The sequence below is a fragment of the Scomber scombrus genome, chromosome 13 (genome assembly GCF_963691925.1).
Source record: "Scomber scombrus chromosome 13, fScoSco1.1, whole genome shotgun sequence".
Lineage (NCBI taxonomy): Eukaryota > Metazoa > Chordata > Actinopteri > Scombriformes > Scombridae > Scomber > Scomber scombrus.
Genome location: NC_084982.1, coordinates 9414350 through 9437115, shown reverse-complemented (window position 1 = coordinate 9437115; position 22766 = coordinate 9414350). Strand labels below are relative to the sequence as shown.

Sequence of the window (22766 nt, the reverse complement as noted above, 5' to 3'; positions counted from 1 at the left end):
GCATCGGTGACAAAGAGTTCTTGTTTGTGCTCTTGATTTTGCAGGGATATTTATTGTGAGACACTTTGGTGCAATTCTGGTGTTGCATAGATAACCCCTGATACACAGATTGGCATAACAAACTCAGAAAAGGTGAACTTGGGGCTGAAAAATGTTGTTTTTAGACAACCTATTTCACTTTATTATTATCATTATTTTAATATTATGAAATACTATGAAACATTGTAATCATTGTAAGGAATATATGTTTAGATTATCACTCATGAAAATTGTTGATGAGGAAAATGTATTGCATGAAAGTATTGAGGAACAGGTTTGTAGTTATTAGCTGATAAGCGTTATGACGAGAAGCATTTTCTTTGGAGTATGACTGCAGCTGCACTTTGACAAACACACACTCTCTCCTGTACTAACCTGTCTGCAAAGGACAGTTCAGGCTTGACACTGGCAAAGTCATTGGAGCCACGAGCCCTTTGATGAAGGGTAATGTGCAGAGAGAGAGGGTTACAGCACAGAGGTGGAGGACAAAGCACATGCAAACATGTTAGTTGGAGTTGTGTTAATGCACAGACAGTAAAGCATGTTATGTTTTACATTTGCATGAGGGACAGATGAGGAAGACATGTGAGTAAGGTTTTACAAGAGGAACACTGTCTCCACTGACCACTGCTGTTGCTCGTAGGCTCTCTCCTGCTCTCTGCGCTGTTGCTCTGCAGCTTCCTGCCGCCTCCTCTCCTCCTCCCTCTCCTTCTCCCTCTCCCTCTGCCTCTCCTTCTCCCTCTCCTCCTCTCTCCTCCTCTGCCATCTCAGCTCTTCCTCCTCCCTCCTCTTCCTCTCCTCCTCCTCCTGCCTTTCTTTCTTCTTCCTCTCCTCCTGGAGACGCTGGAACTCCTGCTCCTCCCTATTCCTCTTCTCCTCTGCCTCCCTTTGGCGCTCCTGCTCCTCCTTCCTCTTTCTCTCTTTTTCTTCCCACGGAGGAGGAGTGGGCTGGCTGACAGGGGAGAGGGGCGAGAGTGGGCTGGTGCTATAGTTGTCCACCTCCAGGCTCTGTGGCTGCATGAGAAAAGGAAGGTGAGGAAAGGAGAACTGCAACAACAGTTTTGAAATTTCTGTGTGGGGAGTTTCTGTTGAAAAACTATGTGCTGGAAAGACTTTTGCCTTTACAGAAAGTATATCCGGACTTGTTGTGTGTCTTGTGTGGATAATCACATGACCAGACAGACTTCTGCTCTCGCTTTCCCTCAGTGCTTTATGTGACATGAGCCTGTGTTTTAAAAGCCAGAAGTACACATGCCTGGCCACATAATAGCTGCATAATTACAGCAATCTCAATTAACAACACTATCAAAGCTTTGTGGACACATTTACATATTTTAGTGCGATGAGTCAGAACGTATTGTCCCCTTTTAATATTCTCCAGCTGAAAGAAATGAATTTCCTTACCTCTTGTTGGTCTACATTCTTGGTAATGTCCTGCTGGGCCTTGATCCACTCCTCCTGCAGTTTCTCTTGGTCACGCTTATATTTTTCCTGGTTGAAAAAGTAGATAGAGAGGTCAGAGGTCATCCCATTAAAATATACACAGTCACCCCCCTCCCCAAAAACAAACAAACAACCCAAGAAAAAACATACACATGCATAGCTGTATCATTTTCACATAATTTCAACTCAAAGCTCGCCTACATGTTATCTAACCATCCTCACACCTAGAGAAGCTTGCCCTGGGCAGGAAGTCTCCCTGGCACGTCATGAAATCAGGCCGTTTATCCAACAGGGAATAAGGCTGGAGGAGTAACAAGCTACATCAGCACTGTTCTTTGTACACCTTTCATCTCAATCCAGAAATAGACCTTTAGAAAAATGTTTGACAGAATTCTACCATGTTTAAGCTGGACACTCGATAGATGCTTTACATTTAAGCTGTCTGAGCGCTGCCTATAAGAAGCAGTTTCTACTGTATGTGAGGACATCCTACCCTGTCACTTGAGCACTGTGTGCAGCATCAGGGAACAGATTTCCAGAATGGGGAACAAATGGATTGTTGGGTTGCTTCATTTGATATTTCCATTTTTTTAATAAACTGCAGACTCAGTCACCAGTTTGTTAGGTCACTTAGCCAAAATAAATACAGTATAATACCACAGTCCTACAATGAATCTTACCTTCATAGATTTTTTTTCCTTTTATAATTGTTGTTGAAACTGTTTTAGAGAGCTGAAGTTGAAAAAAGATCAATCTTGACCTTAGAAACAGCAGTTGACATACCAATCACCACAAAGTCCTTTTATTGCTGTTCTGGAGCTTTTGATAATGTCCACCATCCGCTGAGCATAAATACATCATCATCCACCTAGTACTGCAATTCAGTGAACTGGAAAAACTCAATCTGCTGAAGAAGATTTGAGCCAAACCTCCAGGATAGGTATAACATGGATCTTGAGGGGACATTTCACCTCATTAAATTCTCAACAGTATTTTAGACTATATTCGTTTTAACTAGTTGTTCCTAATAAACAGGAGACTGAATGTAAATGCTAAGAAAGCCTTGTACCTTAATGAATACAACTTAATGTACCTGTAAGAGGCGCTCCTGCTCCTTCTGCCATTTCTCTTGTCTTTTTCGCTCCTCCTCTGGGTCCCAGGACCAGCGGCTGGAAGCAGGAGTGATTGACGGAACAGGTATCTAAAGACAGAGAAGACGACATGCAACATGAATGCACATGCCTTCACATACAGTCTTACTTGAAGCAACAGCAGTTAGCTGCTGATGAGCCAAACAAACAAAACAAAAACAAAAAGCTTTATCTGTTTGTTTCAGAATGAATGTTACTTTTATACTATATTTGTAAGTAGTGTCCCCTGTATGACATTCTTACTGACAATGTGGTGTTGTCAAGTTAAGTCATGTCAATCTAACCCAAAATCACAAATTTGTCTGAGTGCTTTACCATTCATACAACAAACAACACCATTTACTGTTTGATTCTTGAGTGAACCTGCCTCTAAAGTGAGCTACCAAATAAGCGAGATCCTCTGTAATAACAGTCACAGCTGCTTTCAAAAATGTTGGCATGCTAGAAGAGCAAACATTAAAGAGACAAAAACTGCTTTTATGCACTGCTACTACTTACATCTGGTACTGCAGACTCTGATCCTCCTTGAAAAGAAAGAAAATCATCCAGTCAATACTGCTGGCATGCAAAGGCAAAGCAATGGAACACAAATACGAGTCAACCTTTAGGCAATAAAACATATCAACACAACGTTGACAGGCTTATTAAGGTTTCAACTTGATTATTAAGTCAAGTACCAATTCATCACTGAATGTGACATTTAAAACCATAACACTAAATGAGGTTTTCAACAAAGGTCAAATTTCACCCATTAGTACTTATTGATTCTCTCAATTCAAGATCACCCACTAGTAGGCATTTACATTGGAAGTCAGCCCAGTAGTTCTGAATAGGAAAATCAATAAACACATTATGAGCACAGCAAGATAAAATAAACTATAAAGAAAAACACACATCAGCAGCATGCATAAGATGCACACAAATACAGCACAGCAAGTCTGAAAGGCTAACAGACACTTCAATACATGCAGTCAGAAGAGCAACGACAATGCTTTTAACATCATGCGCAGCAAAGTGAAGGTAACCATGTGTTAAATCTGGACATCAAAAATGCCACAAACACAACACAATTGAATGATTTGTATTTGTGGTTGGTATGCCAGCGTAGTTTCTGACATGCTGTTCAACTTTTGGAGCTCAAAATGTTTCTTTTGAACATTTTCCCCCCATTTTTCTTAGAGTGGTTTGAAATAAGAAGCCTCCAAAGCACACAGATGTTTGGTTTGGAAGTAAATTCTGCCCTACAAAGCCAAAATGCAAATGCAAAACCAAGTATGACTTTCTGACATGTGTTTTACCATATAATGATGATTATACTGCAGATACTGAATGTGTTTAAAAAAAATACAATTTTCAGGAACTACAAAAACTAGGTACTGACTGCACCTTAGCTACTAAAGGCTTGCTGGTGGGCAGGCAGTAACAGTTAGCCTACCCAATATCTTAATAATTGAGTTTGTTTTACCGCATGAATGACGGAGCAGTAGCTAAATCAAATCATGGTAAAGAAAAAAGTAAAAAGATAAACTACTCCTGCTTAATGCTAACTAGCCTAGCTTAGATTGTTCAAACATAGAGTGCAAGCTGTTACACCTTCAATCTTCAGAACTTTTTTCTCAGCTTCACTGTTACTGCCATTTAGTTTTGTAAGGCAGAATTCCTTAATGTGCTCCAAAGCTGAACAATAATGTCACTAAAATCTTGTTTGAACAGCATGTTAGTTTTTCTGGTTGTACAAGGCAAAGGTGAAGACATCACTGCACACTCAACCCTGTTTACCACAAAGGTAGACCAGCGCACTGACACTGGACCCTGAGCCACCTGAAGGAGGAAGGGGCACAGCAAAAGGATTAGGCTCTGCTGCCAGACAAGATCATCAAAAATAAATAAATAAATAAATAAATAAATAAATAAATAATAATAAAGGAAAATAAAATAAAGGAAAAGCCTGCACAAAACATGCACAAAAATTCCTTGGAAATCTGAGGAATTCAGTGAGACAAAAGCACAGAGAACCCAGCCACCAAATTACACAGACGCCAGCATTATTATTTAGAGCCCCCACCCGGCTTTGATCAGTTCTTTTTACCTTGTTCAAAAAACTCTGACCTCCGTTTTAAGTTTTTCAAAGATATGGGTTCTGATTCTATATGAGAGATGAGAACAGGATACAGTGAGGCACAGCTGAGGAGAAAACATGTTTTACCAGGGGAGATACCACCTTATACTACTAACATATTGCCATGAATTTCACATACACTACATAAGCTCTATTATAATCACATGTTGCAGGTGATGGTTTCATTACATCATTGTGTTATGTAACACAGTAAATGTCCATCCATATTATCCATGTTTCAATCAAGAAAATGACACTACCTACTGGTATTAAGTACTGAAATAGTGATCAAGATCAATTTCAAAACCTTTCTTGATTGTGGGCTCTGCTCTTTACCTTTGTTCCTCATGGTCACCGACTCACGGAAACCACCATTAACCCCGTTTGAAGCCACATCCTGCAAGGAGACACGACAGGGTGTGTGCTCATTAGAAAGGAATAATCAGGAATAATACAGAAATAAAAACTGATTAAACCTGAATCAATCTGAGTTTATTCTGGGTCACTTACGATAACTGGAGGGGCGGGGGTCTCTTTGGATGGTGGCACTTCTGTGGAAATGCGTGAGGTGAAATCCAGGCTGGAGTTGACAGTATTTGTGTCAGGGGAACCTAGAAGTATTGGATGATCCGTACTGGTCAGATTGATGGTCTTATGGCTTTTATATGGCAGGGAAGGTTGATCTCTGTCCCAGTCTGCACGCAGACAATGCAATGGCAAAACATAGGATGCATGTTTGCACATTTAACCACATGTTTTCTGTGAATGTGTTTATGCAACCATATTGTATATGTGAAACCCAACATTTGACATAGAATTGCCTATTTACATAAAGAAAACTATAAAGCAGGGGGCAAGGTTGTTGTTATGATGTTATAATAGAGAGCAGCAGGGGGTGACAGAGAAACCACCTTCCTCAGCCATATAGCCTATCAAAGCTTCCACAAACCCACACAGTGTTTCTAACAGGCTCACAACCCCAGGTCTCCACTAAACTATTTTAACAAGTACTGCATGTTAGATCAAGTCAGCTATGCTGGGTGGTTTATTATTTTTGTAAGGTGACGCTGATGTGGTTGAAACAAGCCTGTTATACTAACACTGTGAAAACAGCAAAATTGCGTTCAGAGGACGTAGGACCTGTGTTAGTTCCTCCACAAGAAAAATACCACATGGATAGAAATGAATGCTGACGAGACAGAAAAGGACGAAAAAGAAGAAACAACTAGTAGAAATTAGGGGAAAAAGAGGGATAAAAGAATATGGTAGAAGAGGAAACAGAAAAAATGCACACATAAAAAAAGTAGACATAAACGCCACTGAAGTCAACACAATAACAGGCTCTCCTCTTCAGAAGAGAAACCCAGTAGCTGTCATGAGATCATTCATGGATGATTTCACAATAGTTTACGGACCAATTTAAAGTGTCAAAACTGTTTAGCAATGCAAACAGCGTAAGTAGCACTGTCATTCCAGGAATGAAACCCTTAAAGTCTCTGATGCCCTTTCAATATCATGCTCTCACGCAAACAGAAACACACGCACACACAGGTTTACTTAAGTCACTTTTGGGGTGTTTATATAGACTTACATTAATTTCCTGGAGACTTACCCTAACCATAACCTTAAACACTGACTCAAAAATGAGTGTTTTACCAACTGAGGACATGGCTTTTGTCCCCAGTTGAACAACCCATCCCCAATCAACTGTTCTCAAGTCTGGTGTGTGTCCCTGAAAGTGACTTAAGTCACACCCACACATGCACACACTGTCCAGATGACTCACTGTTCTTGCCATGACGGCGTATATCCATGACCAGACTGCCCTCCTGTAGAGCCTCGTCCATGCCATCCTTCCAGTCTGTGTAGCTCATTTCTGCCACCTGGTGCCCATTCAATGTCAGCACCTCATCCCCGGCCTGAAGCTGGCACATCTCGGCCGAGCTGCCTGTATGAGACAGAGGACGGGACATTAACTGCAGAGAAGTTGTCTGATTCCGCCATTGCTGTGACTTCTTCCATTAAACATTTCATTATACTTTCACAGAAATTGATTTATAAGGAAATGCCTAATTACAGTGTTCACACCAGTATCATATTCCTCAAGTAGCAAAGAAACAATTCATTACTATTTAAAGAACAATAATCTTCTGATACATTTATGTTTTTTTGCCTAACATGTTTTTCAGGGTCTCTGAGAAGTTTTTGAGACTTATCAATGTATCAAATTACTGCAACTCAAAAGAAAAAACTTTTTTTAAACACTATTACAACTTAGCATTGCACTCCTATAACATTGGAAATAAAAAGAGATCAAAATCAATGCAGCAGAACCAGGATAATTGTCTTCATTATATTCTATGCATTCTTAAAACTGATCAAAACCTGGCACCTTCATTGCCAACAACACATACTTGACTATAGCTACTTGACTAGATTCAGCTGACTGTCCAGCCTTGGGTGTGTTATCCTAGTAGCGGCTAATGTAGCCTCAAGTTGCTAGCCTCAGAGATGAAAAGTGGCTGAAGAGATCTTCAGCCCCATATACCGATAAAGTGCCTTAAGGGTCATTACATATTATTACATACAATTATAATTACATTACATAGATAGTATTACTTAAAATCTATAAACAGACTTTGATGTGTAAATAAGTGGAGTTACACTTTAAACTCTTTGAGATGGACATTTCTGTTTTTTTAATAAAATCAGTCGTTTGTAATTAGTGTCATTTAAGATGGAACTGTATGCATATACTTATGATGTATTTTGCTTGACAAATACTGATCGATACTAAAAGCTATTTAGAGTCCAAGACAGTTTTTTCCAACCAACCTGTTCTATCTCAACTTGGATGGATGATTTGACAAAGTTGACACAATAGAATGTACTTACAAAGACTATAGTGAACAAAGCACGCTGTAAGCTGAAACTGCTGTAACAACACTAGATTACATGTCTTGATGTGTAGTGTGTGTGTGCTACCAGTATTATAAGTTATTATAATACATGGCATACTGAAATAAGGAGGTGGGGAAATCTCAGTAGATAGAGAGGCTCAGGCCCAGCAGATCTGACCCAGATAGATGCCGCCCTACATAGGTCTGGCACTGCCTCTGCGATGGACTGGAAAACCTACTAACAACTAACCAGCAGTGTCTGACTGTAAAATATTTCAGAGCCTGAGTGCTGATTTCCAATATTACTAATGTACTGTATCTGTACACAAATCAGTCATCTTTTGACCATTGCCTGTTTGTTCTTCTTCCACTGGGCTTCACATCTGGGAATATTAGCATTTAAGGTTGCCAGTTTTGCTAACCTGCACACATTACAAATTCAGAGGATGAATAAAACACTACCTATACAATCAAAATCCCCCTTTTGAAGGCATATCTCCGAAATGTCTCTGTTGTTACCTGGATGGATGGATGTGACGCGAGCTCCAGTTGAGTCCCAGTTTGTCTGAAAGCCAAAGTCTCTGCTGCTGTTGGGCTTCTGGTTTAGGCTGATCCGCATCTCACAGTAGCTCTCCTAGAAACCAAACACCAACACAAGGTGAGCAGAGTTGAACAACAGCTCCTTACATACACTCAAAACAGAGTTTAATGTACAAACATAGTGATGACTTTCCATCGCTCTGTAGAGGAGTCAGCATGTCAGGTTGTGTCTGTGTGTTGGCAGGCTTGTTTTTTGGCAAGAAATCTTGTATTAATCATTCATGGCTGTTGATTAAATGTCAACTTGCTAAACTTTTTTGCTGTGCTGAATTGTATTATTTTTTATCAACTTTTGCATTATAAGAAAAATAATTCATTTTTAATTAATCCATTAGGGCTCACTGAGTACATAGCTAAAGTAACAGTATATTACTCGACTGTTCGGATGCATGTATTGTATTTCAAAGTCTTCAATGCTGCCAATAGAAAAAAAGCTGATCTGTTTTTGTCAACAGTAGGTCATTTGAGTACCTGGTTGGTATCTTTGGATGGATCAGGACTGACTGGAGCGTCACTCTTGACCTGAGGTGGGACAGGCGAGACGCTCTGGGTTGAGGTGACACTTTTTGCTGTGGTCTCTTCTTGCTCTTCCTCATCTGAGCTGCTCTGGGTCGAGCTGGACTGGGAGGGAGCCTCGTCCTCAGAGGTCATGAACTGGTGATAGCGGTTCGGCACAGATGTCTTCTTTGAAACATCCACACCACCGTTGACACGCTTGTGAGAGTCATCCATCTATCCGGAAAAGAATGCAAATAATGAGTCATAAATGAACTTGAATAACATTAAAATGAAAATCTATTTTATTCTTTAAAAGACCTTAGAATAAGTATGAATCAATTGATGAATGTGTTGTCATCCGTTTTAGTCTCCCTTTGATACATCATTAACTCACTGAAGAAACCCGTAGATGACTCCCCTAAAATATTTAAACACAATGTACTTTCCCTTTACTACAACTGTAATGAATGTGAAGAAGGCTGAAAATAGCAGCCTTGCTAGTTGAGTTAGCATTATAAAAACCACTAGCTTCATCCATTATTCATGCAGTAATCAGATCAGACTCTTGAGAAACTCTGATGTACTCAAAACAAATTCAACTGTACCTGACCAATGAGGCAAGGATTTCTAACTGTCAAACAAACAATCCTCCTGCCCTCTCCTGTCCTTCAGCCCAATGCTGTGCACAGGTGTAGTTTGTATTTAGGTGTAGAACAACCTAGTACTCACTGTAAAGACCCGGGGATATGAGGTGATGCGAGCGGTCTGGGTCCCGAAGGGCCTTGGCGTGACAACTGAGGTTAGACGTGAGCTATCCGGTCTCTGGTAGCTCCTGGGGAGGGAGGCAGAAACCCGAGACACCCCGGGAGGCTTGGGTTCCATTGAGCTGTGCTGTGGTTGTTGTATGTACAGGGAACCAGAGGAGGGGGTCACTGCCTCAGTATGTGCGCCTGATAATGGGCGCCTTGGCTCTGGCACCTTTTGTAGAAAGTGACGAGAGGCTATGGTTGAGGTCTCCTCTGTCTTGGCTGTGCTGGTGGGTTCTGAGTCTGGACTCCTCTGCAAGGAGGGTGCAGCTGACGGAGCCTGCGGCTTGTGGAGAGAGCTGCGGCTGGTGGGAGTGTTGGTGGTCCTGGTGTCACTGCTGACAGAACTGTTCACAATGTCAGCTTTACGTGCGATGGGAGGGGGGCTAGCGGCTCTGTCGGTAGATGGGGAGGCAGCACGGGGTTTGTCCTCTTTCAGAGAAGGCTCAGGGCGGTAAGAGGAATAGCTTGTAGTGTCAATAGTGTAGCTCCTGGCAGGAAGGGTTCGGGTACGAGGGGCGATGACAGGTCTATCAAATACGTCTTCGTCGTCGTTGTATGAGAGAGATCCAAGACGACTGCCAATGCTGTTCAGTCCTTTACTTTCTCTGTAGACCCAACAGAGAAGGAGAAGGAGAAGGAGAAGGAGAAAGAGATAAAGAGGTAAATGGGGAAAAATGTGGACAGTGATGGGTGAAATGAAAAACAGCAATGGAAAGGGATGCAATTTGGGGAGATGAAGGGGGGAGTACATAGGGTTGGTTCCAAAGATGAAAATGAGGGGAGGTATGAGTGACAGAGAGGAGAGTAGAAAGAAGAGCACAGGTTGGAAAGGGGAGGGTAAAGAGAGGTGGGGCAAAAAGGAGAAGCAGGTTGTAAGTCATGATGCGATTACACTTTCACACTGACTAAAGGCACAATTACAGAGAGTCTTCTCATTCACTCCTGTAATCCTGTAGTCTCTGTGTTTAATACCACAAAACTTTTCATGCGCACATTTTATTTTATTACCTTGTCATGAAAAGCAAAGGATCCCCTTCCGAGGGTAAAAAATTATGTAAAAGAGGAACAAATTCAGTGTTTCTTGTTTTAGTCAAGTCCAAGATTACACATAAGATTGGAAATTGTAAGGTATTAAATTTAATAGTCAGTGCCATTTACTTTATCTGAACTTCATCAAGACATCAGGTGCATTTTTCCTTACCTCTCCTCTTGCATTTCCTTGAAGGTCTTAGACCTTTTGTTGCCGCTGTACGTTATCTGCTCTATCTTCTCCCTTTCCTCTTTCTTCTTCACTATATCAGAGTTGACACTCTTGCGTCGGTTCTTCCACTTGCTCAGGTCCTGCAATGAAAGCAAAATCGGATCACCTTGTTCATCATTTCATACGAATTCAAGTAACATCTGGATAAAACTGCTCGGTTGCGTTGCTTGGATAACTATTCGGTAGACAGAAGCGAAGTTGAGAAGGAGAAACACAAAAAAAGAGAAAGGGCTACATTTGAAGGTGTTCTATTTGTGTGCTTTAGGCTCCTCCCGGCTCACCTCCCCTGTGTATGGGGACTGAGTGACCTAAATGCTGCTTCAAGACTCCATTATTTTACCATGACACCAATCAGACTGCTGACACCGTCACAGCCACTGATGTATGCTGTATGTGAAAAATGTTTTCTTTTTTTGATTGTCCTACACAGGAATGTGTATATGTGAGGGACCAATGGTGTTTAAAATGGGAGCATCACTTGCAGAAATAAGTTGCACCAAAGTTACATTTTATATGAATTCAGTTCAGTTATTTTCATCGGGGTCTCTGTCTTAGATTACATCACAACGTCATTCCACAATAACTCTATTATTAGTATTTACAGTATGTGGTACTTTCTGCCACAAACACTTTTGATTTAGAAATTAGGACAATCCATAGCCAGAGGGCAGTGCTGCACCAGTGTCTGCGTCTGTCACTGGCTTCTATCTAAACAGCTTTCTTTTCACCCCATGGCAACAGACTGCATCACACCACCTGCCCTCCTGATTGCCACTCTAATACCACAGATCCCGTAGATCATGTCCTCACCTTTCACATCAACCTTATCTGTGCCGGGGAATTATGTTCCCTTTAGAACATAACTTTTATGCCATCGGTGTGCCTTGAATTATATGACAAGATTGGTGGGAAACAAACAGATATCCTCCAGCGTTCCTGTGCAGTACACATATCAGTTATACTCACGTCTTGCCATTGATCGTCGGTCTGCTTGACCTGCTCACGATACCGCTGCAGCTCTTCGGTTTGAAACTGACGGATGACGGAGGGTTGAGCTTGGATATCGCTGGTCGATTTGCTCCTGTGGAGAGAAAGAGTAAATAGGAGAAAACTTTTTTGAAGAGACCAGGGGGCATCATCAACTTAGAGGTCGAGGGGACGTTCAGTTTTTACATCCTCGCCGAAGCTTTATGGTTAAAAAACAAAAAAAGTTGGAAAGGTTAAAAAATGAATACCACTCTAAGTATGCATGCACTGTGTCTCACCAGTGTGTCAAATAAGCTGTAGAAAAAAACCCACCATCCAATGTTCAAAATATCAAAATATATTCCAACTTGTATCATCCACCCATATATTTGACACTGATGCTGATAACAAAACTGATATGAAACATTTAACCTGTGACCAAGTGTTAGTTTGCAAACACAGCACACTAGTCAACCACAAAAAAACAACAAAACTGCGGGGCTATTGAAGCATAGTGGGTTAGTAACATATATCACAGCCTGCCCTGTCATGCAAAAAGAAAAAGTTATTCAAAGCTCACAGCCTTTGGAAAAATGCACTCTTGTTTTCTTACTTACCTGTAAAGATTTACACTGTCTCATATTGCTATCAGTAGCATGTAGTGTACTTATTGCTCAGTCATAACTCTCACTGGGACACGCTGCAGTTAAGGTAGATGACCCAGCGTATTGCCATTGTATGAATCTTTTCACTTTGTTGCTTTGTCAATAGAGCTTTGTGAAGCAATGAACACAGCCCTCCCTCACCCTGAACTTGGCCCTGTGCCATACAATACACCATGTTGTGTGTCAGCATTTAGCAGCTAGAGAGTGAGAACAGCAGCACAAAAGCAGGAGGGCAGCGGGAGAGCGACGGTAAGAGGCCAGAGCAAACGCAAACGTGCCACATTCCTGGGAGCCCGTATCAACTCACCCGTCGATACTCTCTTGCATTTGCCGCTGTCTAGGAAACCAGAGAGAACCACAGACAACAAAGTCACATTTCTGCAGATTGGCGTTGAATAGTGAGCCTGAGAGTGGTCCTACTTAACAGCCTGAGGCTGATTAGTGACTGCGACCTGCTCATCTCCAGGTGGTGAACTTCAAATACATCTAAACCCAAGTTAATTCTGCTGGTTATCCCTGAAGAGGATAGAATTTAGGGTGTGTATACAGAAGGCTTACAGCAGAGTATCACCTTTCTTTGGCCTGAAAGTTGTCTGGTGAAGTGTGCTTGTATCTTTTTCTAAATAATGCTGCCTTTCTGGAGACCCCAGGATTATGTCAGTGGCAACATGGTTTTACATATGGAAGTGAAGTAAATCCAGATGGCCTTGACTCAGGTTAAATGGCTGCTTTGTGCATGATTGTGTGTGACTGTTCATGTGCAAACTTTGCAGTACAGATTTGTGTTTGAGTTACTATGGAGTCCACACCGGTCGCATCTTCTTTCAGAGCTATGGGGAATTTCTATAGGCTTTCATGTCGCCTCAACATTTAATTGCATTGCTTGGTACTGTCAGCGTGGTATGTTTAGTTATTACTCAGGGTTGGACCTTTGCACACATTCATACTGCTGCACTTTGAGCTTCATATGTGAAATTATTTTTTACTTTGAAAAACAACATTATACTCTGGTCAGATCCATATCATTGTAGGTGCAGGGAAAGGCAGACAGATGGCCAATTAAGTGCATTCCATCACAAGATAACAAAGTCTCTTATTTTCTTTATTTAGTTTGAATATTTTTTCCATTCACAGGCAAACTCAGTCTGATGGGAAAATAAAGAGCAAATGTAAAATGCAGAATTTGAATTTAACTGTCTGTTAAACAGTTCTCATGATGTAACAAATAATTTGGTGAGTGATGTTGGAGGATTGATGCTCTTTTGTTCACAAATCACACATCAAAATACACAACAACATGGTTTAAAGTACAATCTGGTGTTTCAGTCTAAATTTATATATATTGTGTTATGGTAAAATATACCATTTCACCATTGTACAGAAAACCATATTAAATGGCCCTATGAATTGATTGGACCTTTCATTTCAGTGAAACAAACATTTAAAACAAGCAAAAGTTCAGAGTTGTTGTAGCAATGAATTCAGTAGGCTTAATAAAATAAAACTTATATCTGTGACTGTTGTGGCCATCAGGGGAAATTTTCTCAAGCTGGGTAAACATGCAGTCTACACAACTTCAGCATCAGGCACAGAATATTTCAAGATTGAAATGGCACAGAAAAAATGAGAGACAAAAAAAGTCTACAGAGTGAGGAGAAGCTAACAGACACTGTCACAGCAATCTGTTTCTACAACTTCAGAGCAGCTAGCCTCTCCACCATGAGCCTTTTCTTATATCTTAGCTGACTGGCTTCCCTGATAGCCTGCCACCTCTGCAGGTCACCTTCGCTACATGAAGATGGCACCGATGGAGTCATCTGATTGGCTGATCCCTGGTTATGATCAGAACAAACTCCAAGCTTCCGGACCAGCATGTCATCCGTTTTTGGACGCATCTCCTTTTCAACCTCATTCTGTTTATTTTCTGCTGCTTCCTGTGTCAGAGGACATGGAGGGCACAGGAGTCTGGCTTTGAGGTCAGGAGGCAGAGCCCAGGGCTCTGGGATGGGCATAGGATGGTAGTTGTCAGGGGCACCTGAGAGGGGCCGCTGTTGCTGAGCCTGCTGACTTTTCTCCTTACGATAGACCACATCGTCCTGCTCGATATCTGGGTACTCGCTCTCCTCAGTGCTGTCGTGGCCATGTCGTTGGGTGATGATATTGAGTTCTGGCTCAGACGTGTAGAGACGACGTTTAGGAGACAGCTGAGTCTTCATCATAGCCATGTCCATGTTGGACTGGAAGGCCAGGGTGCGCCTGGTAAACATGTCATCATTCTCCAGGTCGGGAATAATGCTGTCATAATCAAAGGTGTCTGGGGGCTCCCGGGGGTCTTGGCGCCCACGGAGGGCCCACCTCTCACCTTTGACAAGTTTGGGACCGGAGGTAGGGTCCACTGGGGCAAACACCAGAGGGGGTGTCTCTAACAGGGGGGGCTGTATCTTGGGGAGTTGTGGGGAAGTGAGTGGTTGGATAAGAGGACTGCAGAGCCGGCAAAAGGAGAGAAAAGGACAGAAAGGTGATGAGTGCATGCATGTGAACTGGATCAAAGAGAAAGAACAGGAGGAAGAGATACAACAAGCAGCCATATTAGTCATATTTGATTCAAACAGAAGTTGATCAAATCCAGATTTTACTAATTCACTGCTATGAAATAAAACTGCAATATATAGCAACTAGTTGCTATAAAAAAAGATAAAGTCTTCACTTAGAATAGGCGGCAATAAAAATAGAATATGCTGAGACAGCCTATTTTCCACTAAGGTCAGTGCAAGCAAACTGCTTTATGAAGCATGTTATGGCAACTGCAGAAGTGTGTTTTATCATTAGTATAATAGAAAGCATCTCATCAGATATTCTGCCTTGACAGAAGCCAATTAAATTTCTCTTATAAATTTTGGATGCTCTACAACATTCCTGCATCATCATAGTCATGCAGCTGTATCGACCTTTTTCCCACAACAACGGTGGTGTGAGCTGAGGCCTCGTGTGTGTGGGAGTGAGAGGGAGAGGGGCCGGAGGGAGAGGGGGCAGAGGAGAGCCAAGGACTGATGTCACAGTCTGAATCGTCTGATGAAGAGCCCGACTTCTTTTGGCTACAGCCGAGGACAGCAGGGTGGATGGTGAGAAAGGGGACAGAAGTAGAGAGAGGGTGAAGAAGGGGAATAGTAGGAGGCAATGGTAGGAAAAGAGAAAGAAATGTAAGTGGGAGAAGTTGACAGTGTACAAAAATGCAGTGAACGATAGAACACCAGATTTGGGATCTTATGACCCGAAAGCATAAAGTGGCATGCATAATATTCAAGGAAAGCAAAATCAAGTGTGGCAGATAGAAAAGTGAGGAAAGATTGTGCAAGAAGCAGGGAATAAATTCAATCTACGTGATTGCTTCTCTGTTAAACATAAATTATGTGTTTCATTTGGATTTCAATGCCCTTACACACCTGAGGCCCTGCATCCTTTTGTACCATGGTCTCTTCTGAGAGCCCAGTCTGATCTTCTGTATGTGAATGTCTTCTTCAGGTGTCCAGAACTTGGGTAAGAACTTGTTATAAGTTTCATTCCCAGCAGGCTCGGGTTTGATGCCCATCTTGCGGGCGTAGAGATCATCCTGGATGGGGTCAGCATAGCCTACCTCATCATCCTCCTCCTCAGAGTCACCGTATATCTCCCTGAACAGGCTGTCAGTTGACACAGCTCGGCGGTGGTCCACCTTCACGGAGCCCTTCTGGGCAGGCTGCATTTCCCCACTGTTCATGTCGCTGCTGCTCAAGAGAGACAGCCAATCACACATGTCAAATGCATTTTTCAGAAAGTACAGCACACCAGTCACGCAAAAAAAGGAGCATGTTCCTTGAGTGCAACAGCTCTCGAATGGGATGATGCAAGTATAAGCAAACCAATGCAAGCCAAAAACCAAACCTTAAAGGAGGCAAAAACTAATTTGAAGAGTCAGGTTGCCAACTCAGATCACTCCTCCAAACTCATTCAAATCAGAAGAGGCAAATAAAGACGTGCTGCAGATGAAATACAAAACAATTCAAAGAGCAACCAACAAACTGTAGCAAATGCAAGACCTCTGAGCTCTGTTAGCGGCAGCACACTATGACCAAAGATGGTGCTCATGGTTACAATTAACCATGCAAACTGAGGGTAAGAGAAGCGGTCTAGTTTGCGCTCTCATCAGGCAGGCACATCAAAGTCACACTGTTGCTTCATGTTCTCTGACCTGAGGAAGGTCACCTTCTGTTGAGGGGCAACATTGGGGGTCATATTGACCTTAGGCCAGGGGCCCCTTTGCCCCCCAGCTGCACTTCCCCCCGCCACAGGACTGATGGGTATGGCGAAGTTGGTGGGGGGTGCTGGGGAGGGGCTGTGGAAACGTCTGCTGGCCAGGTCATCCAGAACAAGATCAGGGTCTGGTCGGTCTGCGTCTGAGTCGCTGCCACTTTCATACTCATAGGCCCACTGTAGATGAGCCGCACTCTCGGATCCTTGACTGTTGCCATAGCAGTCAGAGGAAGGCCTTGTGTCGCTGAGGTCATCAATCCACAACACAGCAGAATGAAACACAACACCAGTACACACCAGCATTGACCATTCGCAGACATCACAACAGCACCACAAATACAACAGCAATGGAAAAAGAGTGTTAAAAATAGCCACAAGGTAGACTTCAGATGTTTGACGCACAAACCAAGTATTATGGTGTAACCCCAGCACTTATGGATCACTTTTTGTAGCATCACTTTTAAGAGATATGGAATAATGACATTTCACTTCATTTGTTAGGTGAGTTGAAAAACAGCATCTTTAAATAGATCAATGTCTGAGCTGCTGTGTGTATTGTAACAGTACCTTGTGAGTGTACCGTCCTCCTCTGTGTACATGGGGTTGGCCCAGCTGCGCCGGTTGTCCTCATTTCGCTCAGCCCGTTTCTTCCTTAGTGGAGCAGGAACATAGCCTGAGGCTTTGTCTTTAGTGGGCAGGAACTGGTTAAACTGGGCGCTGACTTTGGGTGTGACGACTGCAGACCGGCGGTAACTGAGTGAGTCCTTGTCTTTGTCCATCCTGAAGACAGAGTCTGCCTCAGTGTCACTGTAACAACCTGGAGCATGGAAGATGATAGGACAGGAGAGAAGGGAGGACAAAAAATGGAGAATAGTGTGGGAGAAAAAAAAAGCAAAGGACAGGGGTCTGATAAGGGTAATGAAGGAAGTAGCAAAAAGGCCAAATGAAGTGAGAATAGAGAAAGTGTGAAGAGAACGAGTGTGTTGTGTGTTCTGGTGTGAGTTTGGAGGAGTAAAAGAGGGATGCAGGGGGTGGAGGCCTCCTCATTTACAAGCCAGTGTGGACGGCTGTAGAATGTCTCACTGTTCCCTCTAGGGGGTTGTGGGGTCGAGGGGAGTACTGACCAGCATTGCCCTCTCAAGCATACTACATTTTTGACATGATACAAGATTACAGGCGGGCTTTGGTGTTGATATGTCTCTCCCTCCTTTGAGACTTGGGCACACTTACACTCAAAATATTCCCTTTCAAAAGCAAACCACTAGATGGCAATAGGTATTTGTTTTCACACATTGGAGTCAGTTTTCTTGCTCTGATGCAGCATAGCTTCCTTGTTCAAAAATATGTGAAGTTCTAGACAGATGAACTTGAACATACATTTTCATGAAACAGTTTGATATAGTCTGAACACTATTGGTAGGATTTAGAGGTAATCCCCATTAACACAAAAAACAAATGAAAAATAAGAAAACACTTGGTATTGGCTCTTAAACATCATAGATACTGCTTTAGCAGGGTAAAAAAGAAAAAAGGAAGTTGGTTTTGTTTGATGTACAAATGTGTCTGATTGTCATCTCCTACCCTCGCTGCTGCCTTTAAGAGTGGTGTCAGATGAGATGCTGTGGGGTTGGGAACCCAGAGAGTCCAAGCTGTCCAGGGAGTCGTCTCTCCTGTGTCCGCCTCCTCCTCCTCCCCTCAGTTGATTGAGTTCCTCTCGCTCTGAGTACCAGCTATCTCCAAAACCACTGTCTCTGACGTTGCTGCCTTTCTGACTGGACGATTCCTGCAGAGCCTTTCATACACACACAAACACACACAGAGTCAGATAATAGGGTGCCAGTTACAATATTTAGCTCCACTGCGTGTGTGGTTGCATGACAGATCTCCCATGTAGAGTGTGAAGTCTGGACTGTCTGGCCTGTCATTCTTGCAGACTCAGTTGCTATAAACATATTCTCCTATACTGTCTATAAGGGGCAATTCATGCTGAAATTAAAATGAAAAAGCTCTTTGTGTCCTATTCACTGCCATCACTGTCAAAACAAACAGCGCCATGATCCATGCAGCCTTGATGACTGTGTTTACCTCATGAAAAGAATGCCATTGCACATAAACACATAAGCAAGCCCTAGAACCACTTTAACCGGCGTGGTTGCCAGCAAGCAAAAACTTGTCAGCCACTATAAAAGGAAAAAGGTTTTTAGATCTGTAATCCACTGAATCCTACCAGACAATACAAGTCCACAAACTAAACCCAGCCTAACCCTGCGCCACTGAACTTGGATTATCATAGCTAAATGTACAAGGTGTGCTGTAACTAACTGTTATTACTGAAAATCCCTGTAGTCAGTTGAATTATAAAGGCCTCACACACCACTACAACCTATAAATCGGTTTGAAAGCAAAGTGCCAAATTCAACACGGGCCTGAGCAAGGGGAAAAACAGTCTTCTTCAAGGAAAGGCGCAGTTATTTCCACATGCAAACTATGTGAACTGTTTGTCATGCTGTAAACAAGATTAAAATAGCTGAGTCAAGGGATCAGGTCATTTATGACTTAACACAGCTTTGGTTTTAGTGGGCAGCAATCTTGAGCCCACGGCCTATTGCAGTCACTTTTCTGCACATAGTCCGCATACCAGGGAGGATACAGAAATGTAATGCGCAGCGGCCGTAAAAGAGGATCTCATTCATGCTTTTTCTGTTTTGACTTTTGTTTCATGGCATCATAGATAAGACAGCTCCAAGTGTACCCTTAGAGAGGTTTACCTTGTATAGCGCTGTGCCCAATAATCCCTCGAATGCCTTGAAATTCAAGTAAGGTCCATCATAGAAACGTTCACAGTGAGCCCTTCTACCAAGCCAGTAAATGGTGATCAACACCTGTGGAAAAGCAAACAGCTTATTACACAAATTATATGTGGCTATATGTGGAAATCAAGCATTATTTCCAGACAGGATGCATCAGAATGGAGCTGCACACTTACCCTTAGTGACTAATGTACAGTGCAGTGCTAAAGCAGGTGACTGTTATGATAGTTGTAGCCCTACTCTGACACAGGGTCATATCACCCACTGCTATGCTCTTGTTTCCAGGCTCATCCAGAATACTCTGCTGCTGTTTGTGTGTGCATGATTAGGCTGGACAGGTAAATACGCTGGACTAAAGCAGACAATCATGACTACATCAGCAAATGCCACTTTCTATTACACGATATGGTTCCACTAGATATGTCAACTGTTTGGCTTTCATCCAAATTAAAAAAGTTGATTATTGTCACATGCAGGAAAGAAAAGTGGATAATGATAAAATGTGATGAAACTGTGATGAGAGATGCAGTGTTTGCAGGGGATGTTTTCACTTGCATCTGACAATCAACATCAAAATCTGTGATTTTATAGCACATCTAACATCCCTCCAAAAGAGCCAATTAAATACTTAAATCTCTTCATTTCATTCCTCTAGCTTTGAATATATGTCACATTTAGTAAGTGCTTAATGTTAGGGTAAATACATGTTCTGTTATATGTTTTGTCCATCTTTTTATGTCTTGTTTTTACGTTAATATAATACACCTTAGATTCAATTTGTTTTGTAGATGTGTAAGTAAATCAAGTCTAAAAACTAGATTTAAGATTTTGTAAGACAAATCTCTCTCGCTTCATTTCCTGCCACCTTTCTATTGCAAGTATAAAGGCTAAAATGTCCCCAAAATACTTAAAAAGAAAATCTGAGTGCAAGCAATAAAGCAACATTTTTACCATCACATACATAGTAGTTCTACATTTGAAAGTTAACCTAAACATAAAATATAATGACAACACAAATATTTAAGGAATAGTCAAGCTATAAAATGAAGGGATTCTGTTCTCCAGTGATACCGGAACAGGTTTTTTTCTTTCTTTAAGTTGTATTATTGTTGTTTGACAAGCCGGCAAATCAAGTTCTCAAACGAAACAGAACTTATATTTTTTCCACTCACATTTTTCAGCCTCCTATTGGTCTCTTGATGCCTGTGAGGGAGAGAGCAGAAAAGAGACGGGTGTGTGTGAGAGAGAAAATGACAATAAAAGAACGTAGGGCATGGTTGTTGGGTGTCTGTGTTCGGCAGTGAAAGAGCTGGAAACTGAGAGCACAATCCAGGCTACTGCCAGCCCTTCACTCACCCTCACACAAAACACAAAGGCTGAGAGAAAAACAAACACACGTTTCTGAAAAAATAAATAAATAAATTATTTAGTTATTTAGTTCAACTGTTGTGTGTGTGCCTATTTTTGCAGTAAATACACAATCAGACAACAGTAAAAACATTTTGGGGCACAAAAGTGGTTCTTGTTTCAAATAACGTTTAAACTAATAACTGCTAATTTAACATCTGAACACCAAACAAGGCTTTACTGTTAGAGCAACAAAGCTCCAAACAGCTTCCTAGGTTATACTGACTGACTTTCAGTCATATTTTGGGGGTTTTGACAGTTAACTTGGCAGTCAGTAAATCCCTTTCCAGGAAGAATGTCGGCTCATTCCTGTGAAACCAAGAAAAACTCACAGTCTCCATCTGCAAGCTGAATACAACCTTTCTGTTATGTACATTGCGTGCCTATCACCTAAGTTGACTGTAGTATCTATTTACAGGGGCCTATAAACAGTGATGGAGAGCTACAGTACATAACCATAACAGTAGACATGGTAAGATTTACAGTCTCCTTCACATCCCTGTGTGCATGCTACACATTCCTGCTATGATGTGAAATACAATAGCCCCACATGCCTCTCTACCCATGAGCACTTGGGTTTTCTTACAGCCCTTTCCTAGCATGCAATGAAACAAGTGCACCTGCTGAGAATGTGATGCACATACGCCAGTAAATGCCTGTTAATTAAATATGTTCATATTCCTTTAGGTTGCTCAGTTCAAGTGGAAGAAACAAAGACATAATTTCCATCTCTTTAAAAAAAAAAATCATGGCTGCTAGTTAATTGGGAGAAATTATAGTACTAAGTTGCCAATAAAGCATTTAAATGTATGTGAAGCAGATCAACTCTGACCAGTATGCGTCATCTCACACCAGGATGTTTTCAACATTTGAATTTGCCTGTATTTAAAAATCTGAAATGGACGTTTAATCAATTGGGCACATTGCAAATTTACAAGCCCAATAAAAGAGGTGTGGGCGAAAAAATAAGCTCTATGTTGTGTGGCTTGGAACGCAGTCTCAAAGTCTAAGATTATAGCAGCAGTAACCTGGTCCAGAATAAAAAAGAAGCTGTATACCAAAGTACCACCACAAGGCTTCTTGTAACTCTCTTTTATGAAAAGTGGCAATTGCTTCACAGAAGAGATGATAAAAAGGGATGTTTTCAGACCTCCAAAGCCTCAGGACTTTGCTGTAACCTGCTAGAATCAGCTGAGTGTTCATATGATTGAACACAATCACCAACAAAACATCAAAGGAGTCTGCACACAGACCACTGGTGAAGAATAGCTTCTGGGAAGTACTATTATCAGTTAAAATATGGTGGGTTTTTAGATATTTAATGTGCTGAGGGGACAAAGAAGCCATTTGTGTCCAATATTCAAGTACTGAACACCACAATATACTTACATTTAACTAGAAATTCAATACATTAGCAGATGTATCAAACAGGTGTCATCAAACTAAAATGTAGTCTTTCTGTCTTGTTAAATGTTCCTGCCTGTCTTAAGCTTGTTTCTTATCTTATGGGTAAAATGCTTGTTTAGTGCTTGTTTAGAAAGTGAAACAGAACACTTGAGGGTCCTTCAAATTGCAAACCCATCACAGACAATGCACTTATGCTACACAGTAGCTCAGTAGAGCTCGGACAGGAAACCCTCTAGCTTGATAAAGAAACAGGATGTTCTCATTACTTCCACAAGCCAGTCATTTTTTAAGCCATAAGCCTCAACCTCTGCATGCTTACTCTGACTTTCACACCACCACACTCTTGCCGAGGTCAAGGGTAACCTCAATCAATCCCCCACCAGCTAGTGACATCCTTCTTC

The 22766-nt window shown here is 41.8% G+C and overlaps 1 protein-coding gene across 1 annotated transcript in view; it reads right to left on the bottom strand.

Moving 5' to 3' along the window:
- Positions 1-22766, bottom strand: part of lmo7a (LIM domain 7a) — a 47428-nt gene that overhangs the window by 4629 nt on the left and 20033 nt on the right. The window contains exons 5-23 of the mRNA XM_062432426.1: positions 20724-20754; positions 19510-19623; positions 18323-18533; positions 17309-17558; positions 12759-12788; positions 11787-11901; positions 10761-10900; positions 9480-10164; positions 8724-8984; positions 8172-8286; positions 6539-6700; positions 5263-5447; positions 5089-5149; positions 4723-4779; positions 3132-3157; positions 2576-2683; positions 1444-1530; positions 665-1053; positions 415-471 (exon numbers count right to left, since the gene is read on the bottom strand). Coding sequence (XP_062288410.1) covers positions 415-471; positions 665-1053; positions 1444-1530; positions 2576-2683; positions 3132-3157; positions 4723-4779; positions 5089-5149; positions 5263-5447; positions 6539-6700; positions 8172-8286; positions 8724-8984; positions 9480-10164; positions 10761-10900; positions 11787-11901; positions 12759-12788; positions 17309-17558; positions 18323-18533; positions 19510-19623; positions 20724-20754 — 3084 coding nt within the window. The remainder of the gene's footprint in view (positions 1-414; positions 472-664; positions 1054-1443; positions 1531-2575; positions 2684-3131; positions 3158-4722; positions 4780-5088; positions 5150-5262; positions 5448-6538; positions 6701-8171; positions 8287-8723; positions 8985-9479; positions 10165-10760; positions 10901-11786; positions 11902-12758; positions 12789-17308; positions 17559-18322; positions 18534-19509; positions 19624-20723; positions 20755-22766) is intronic.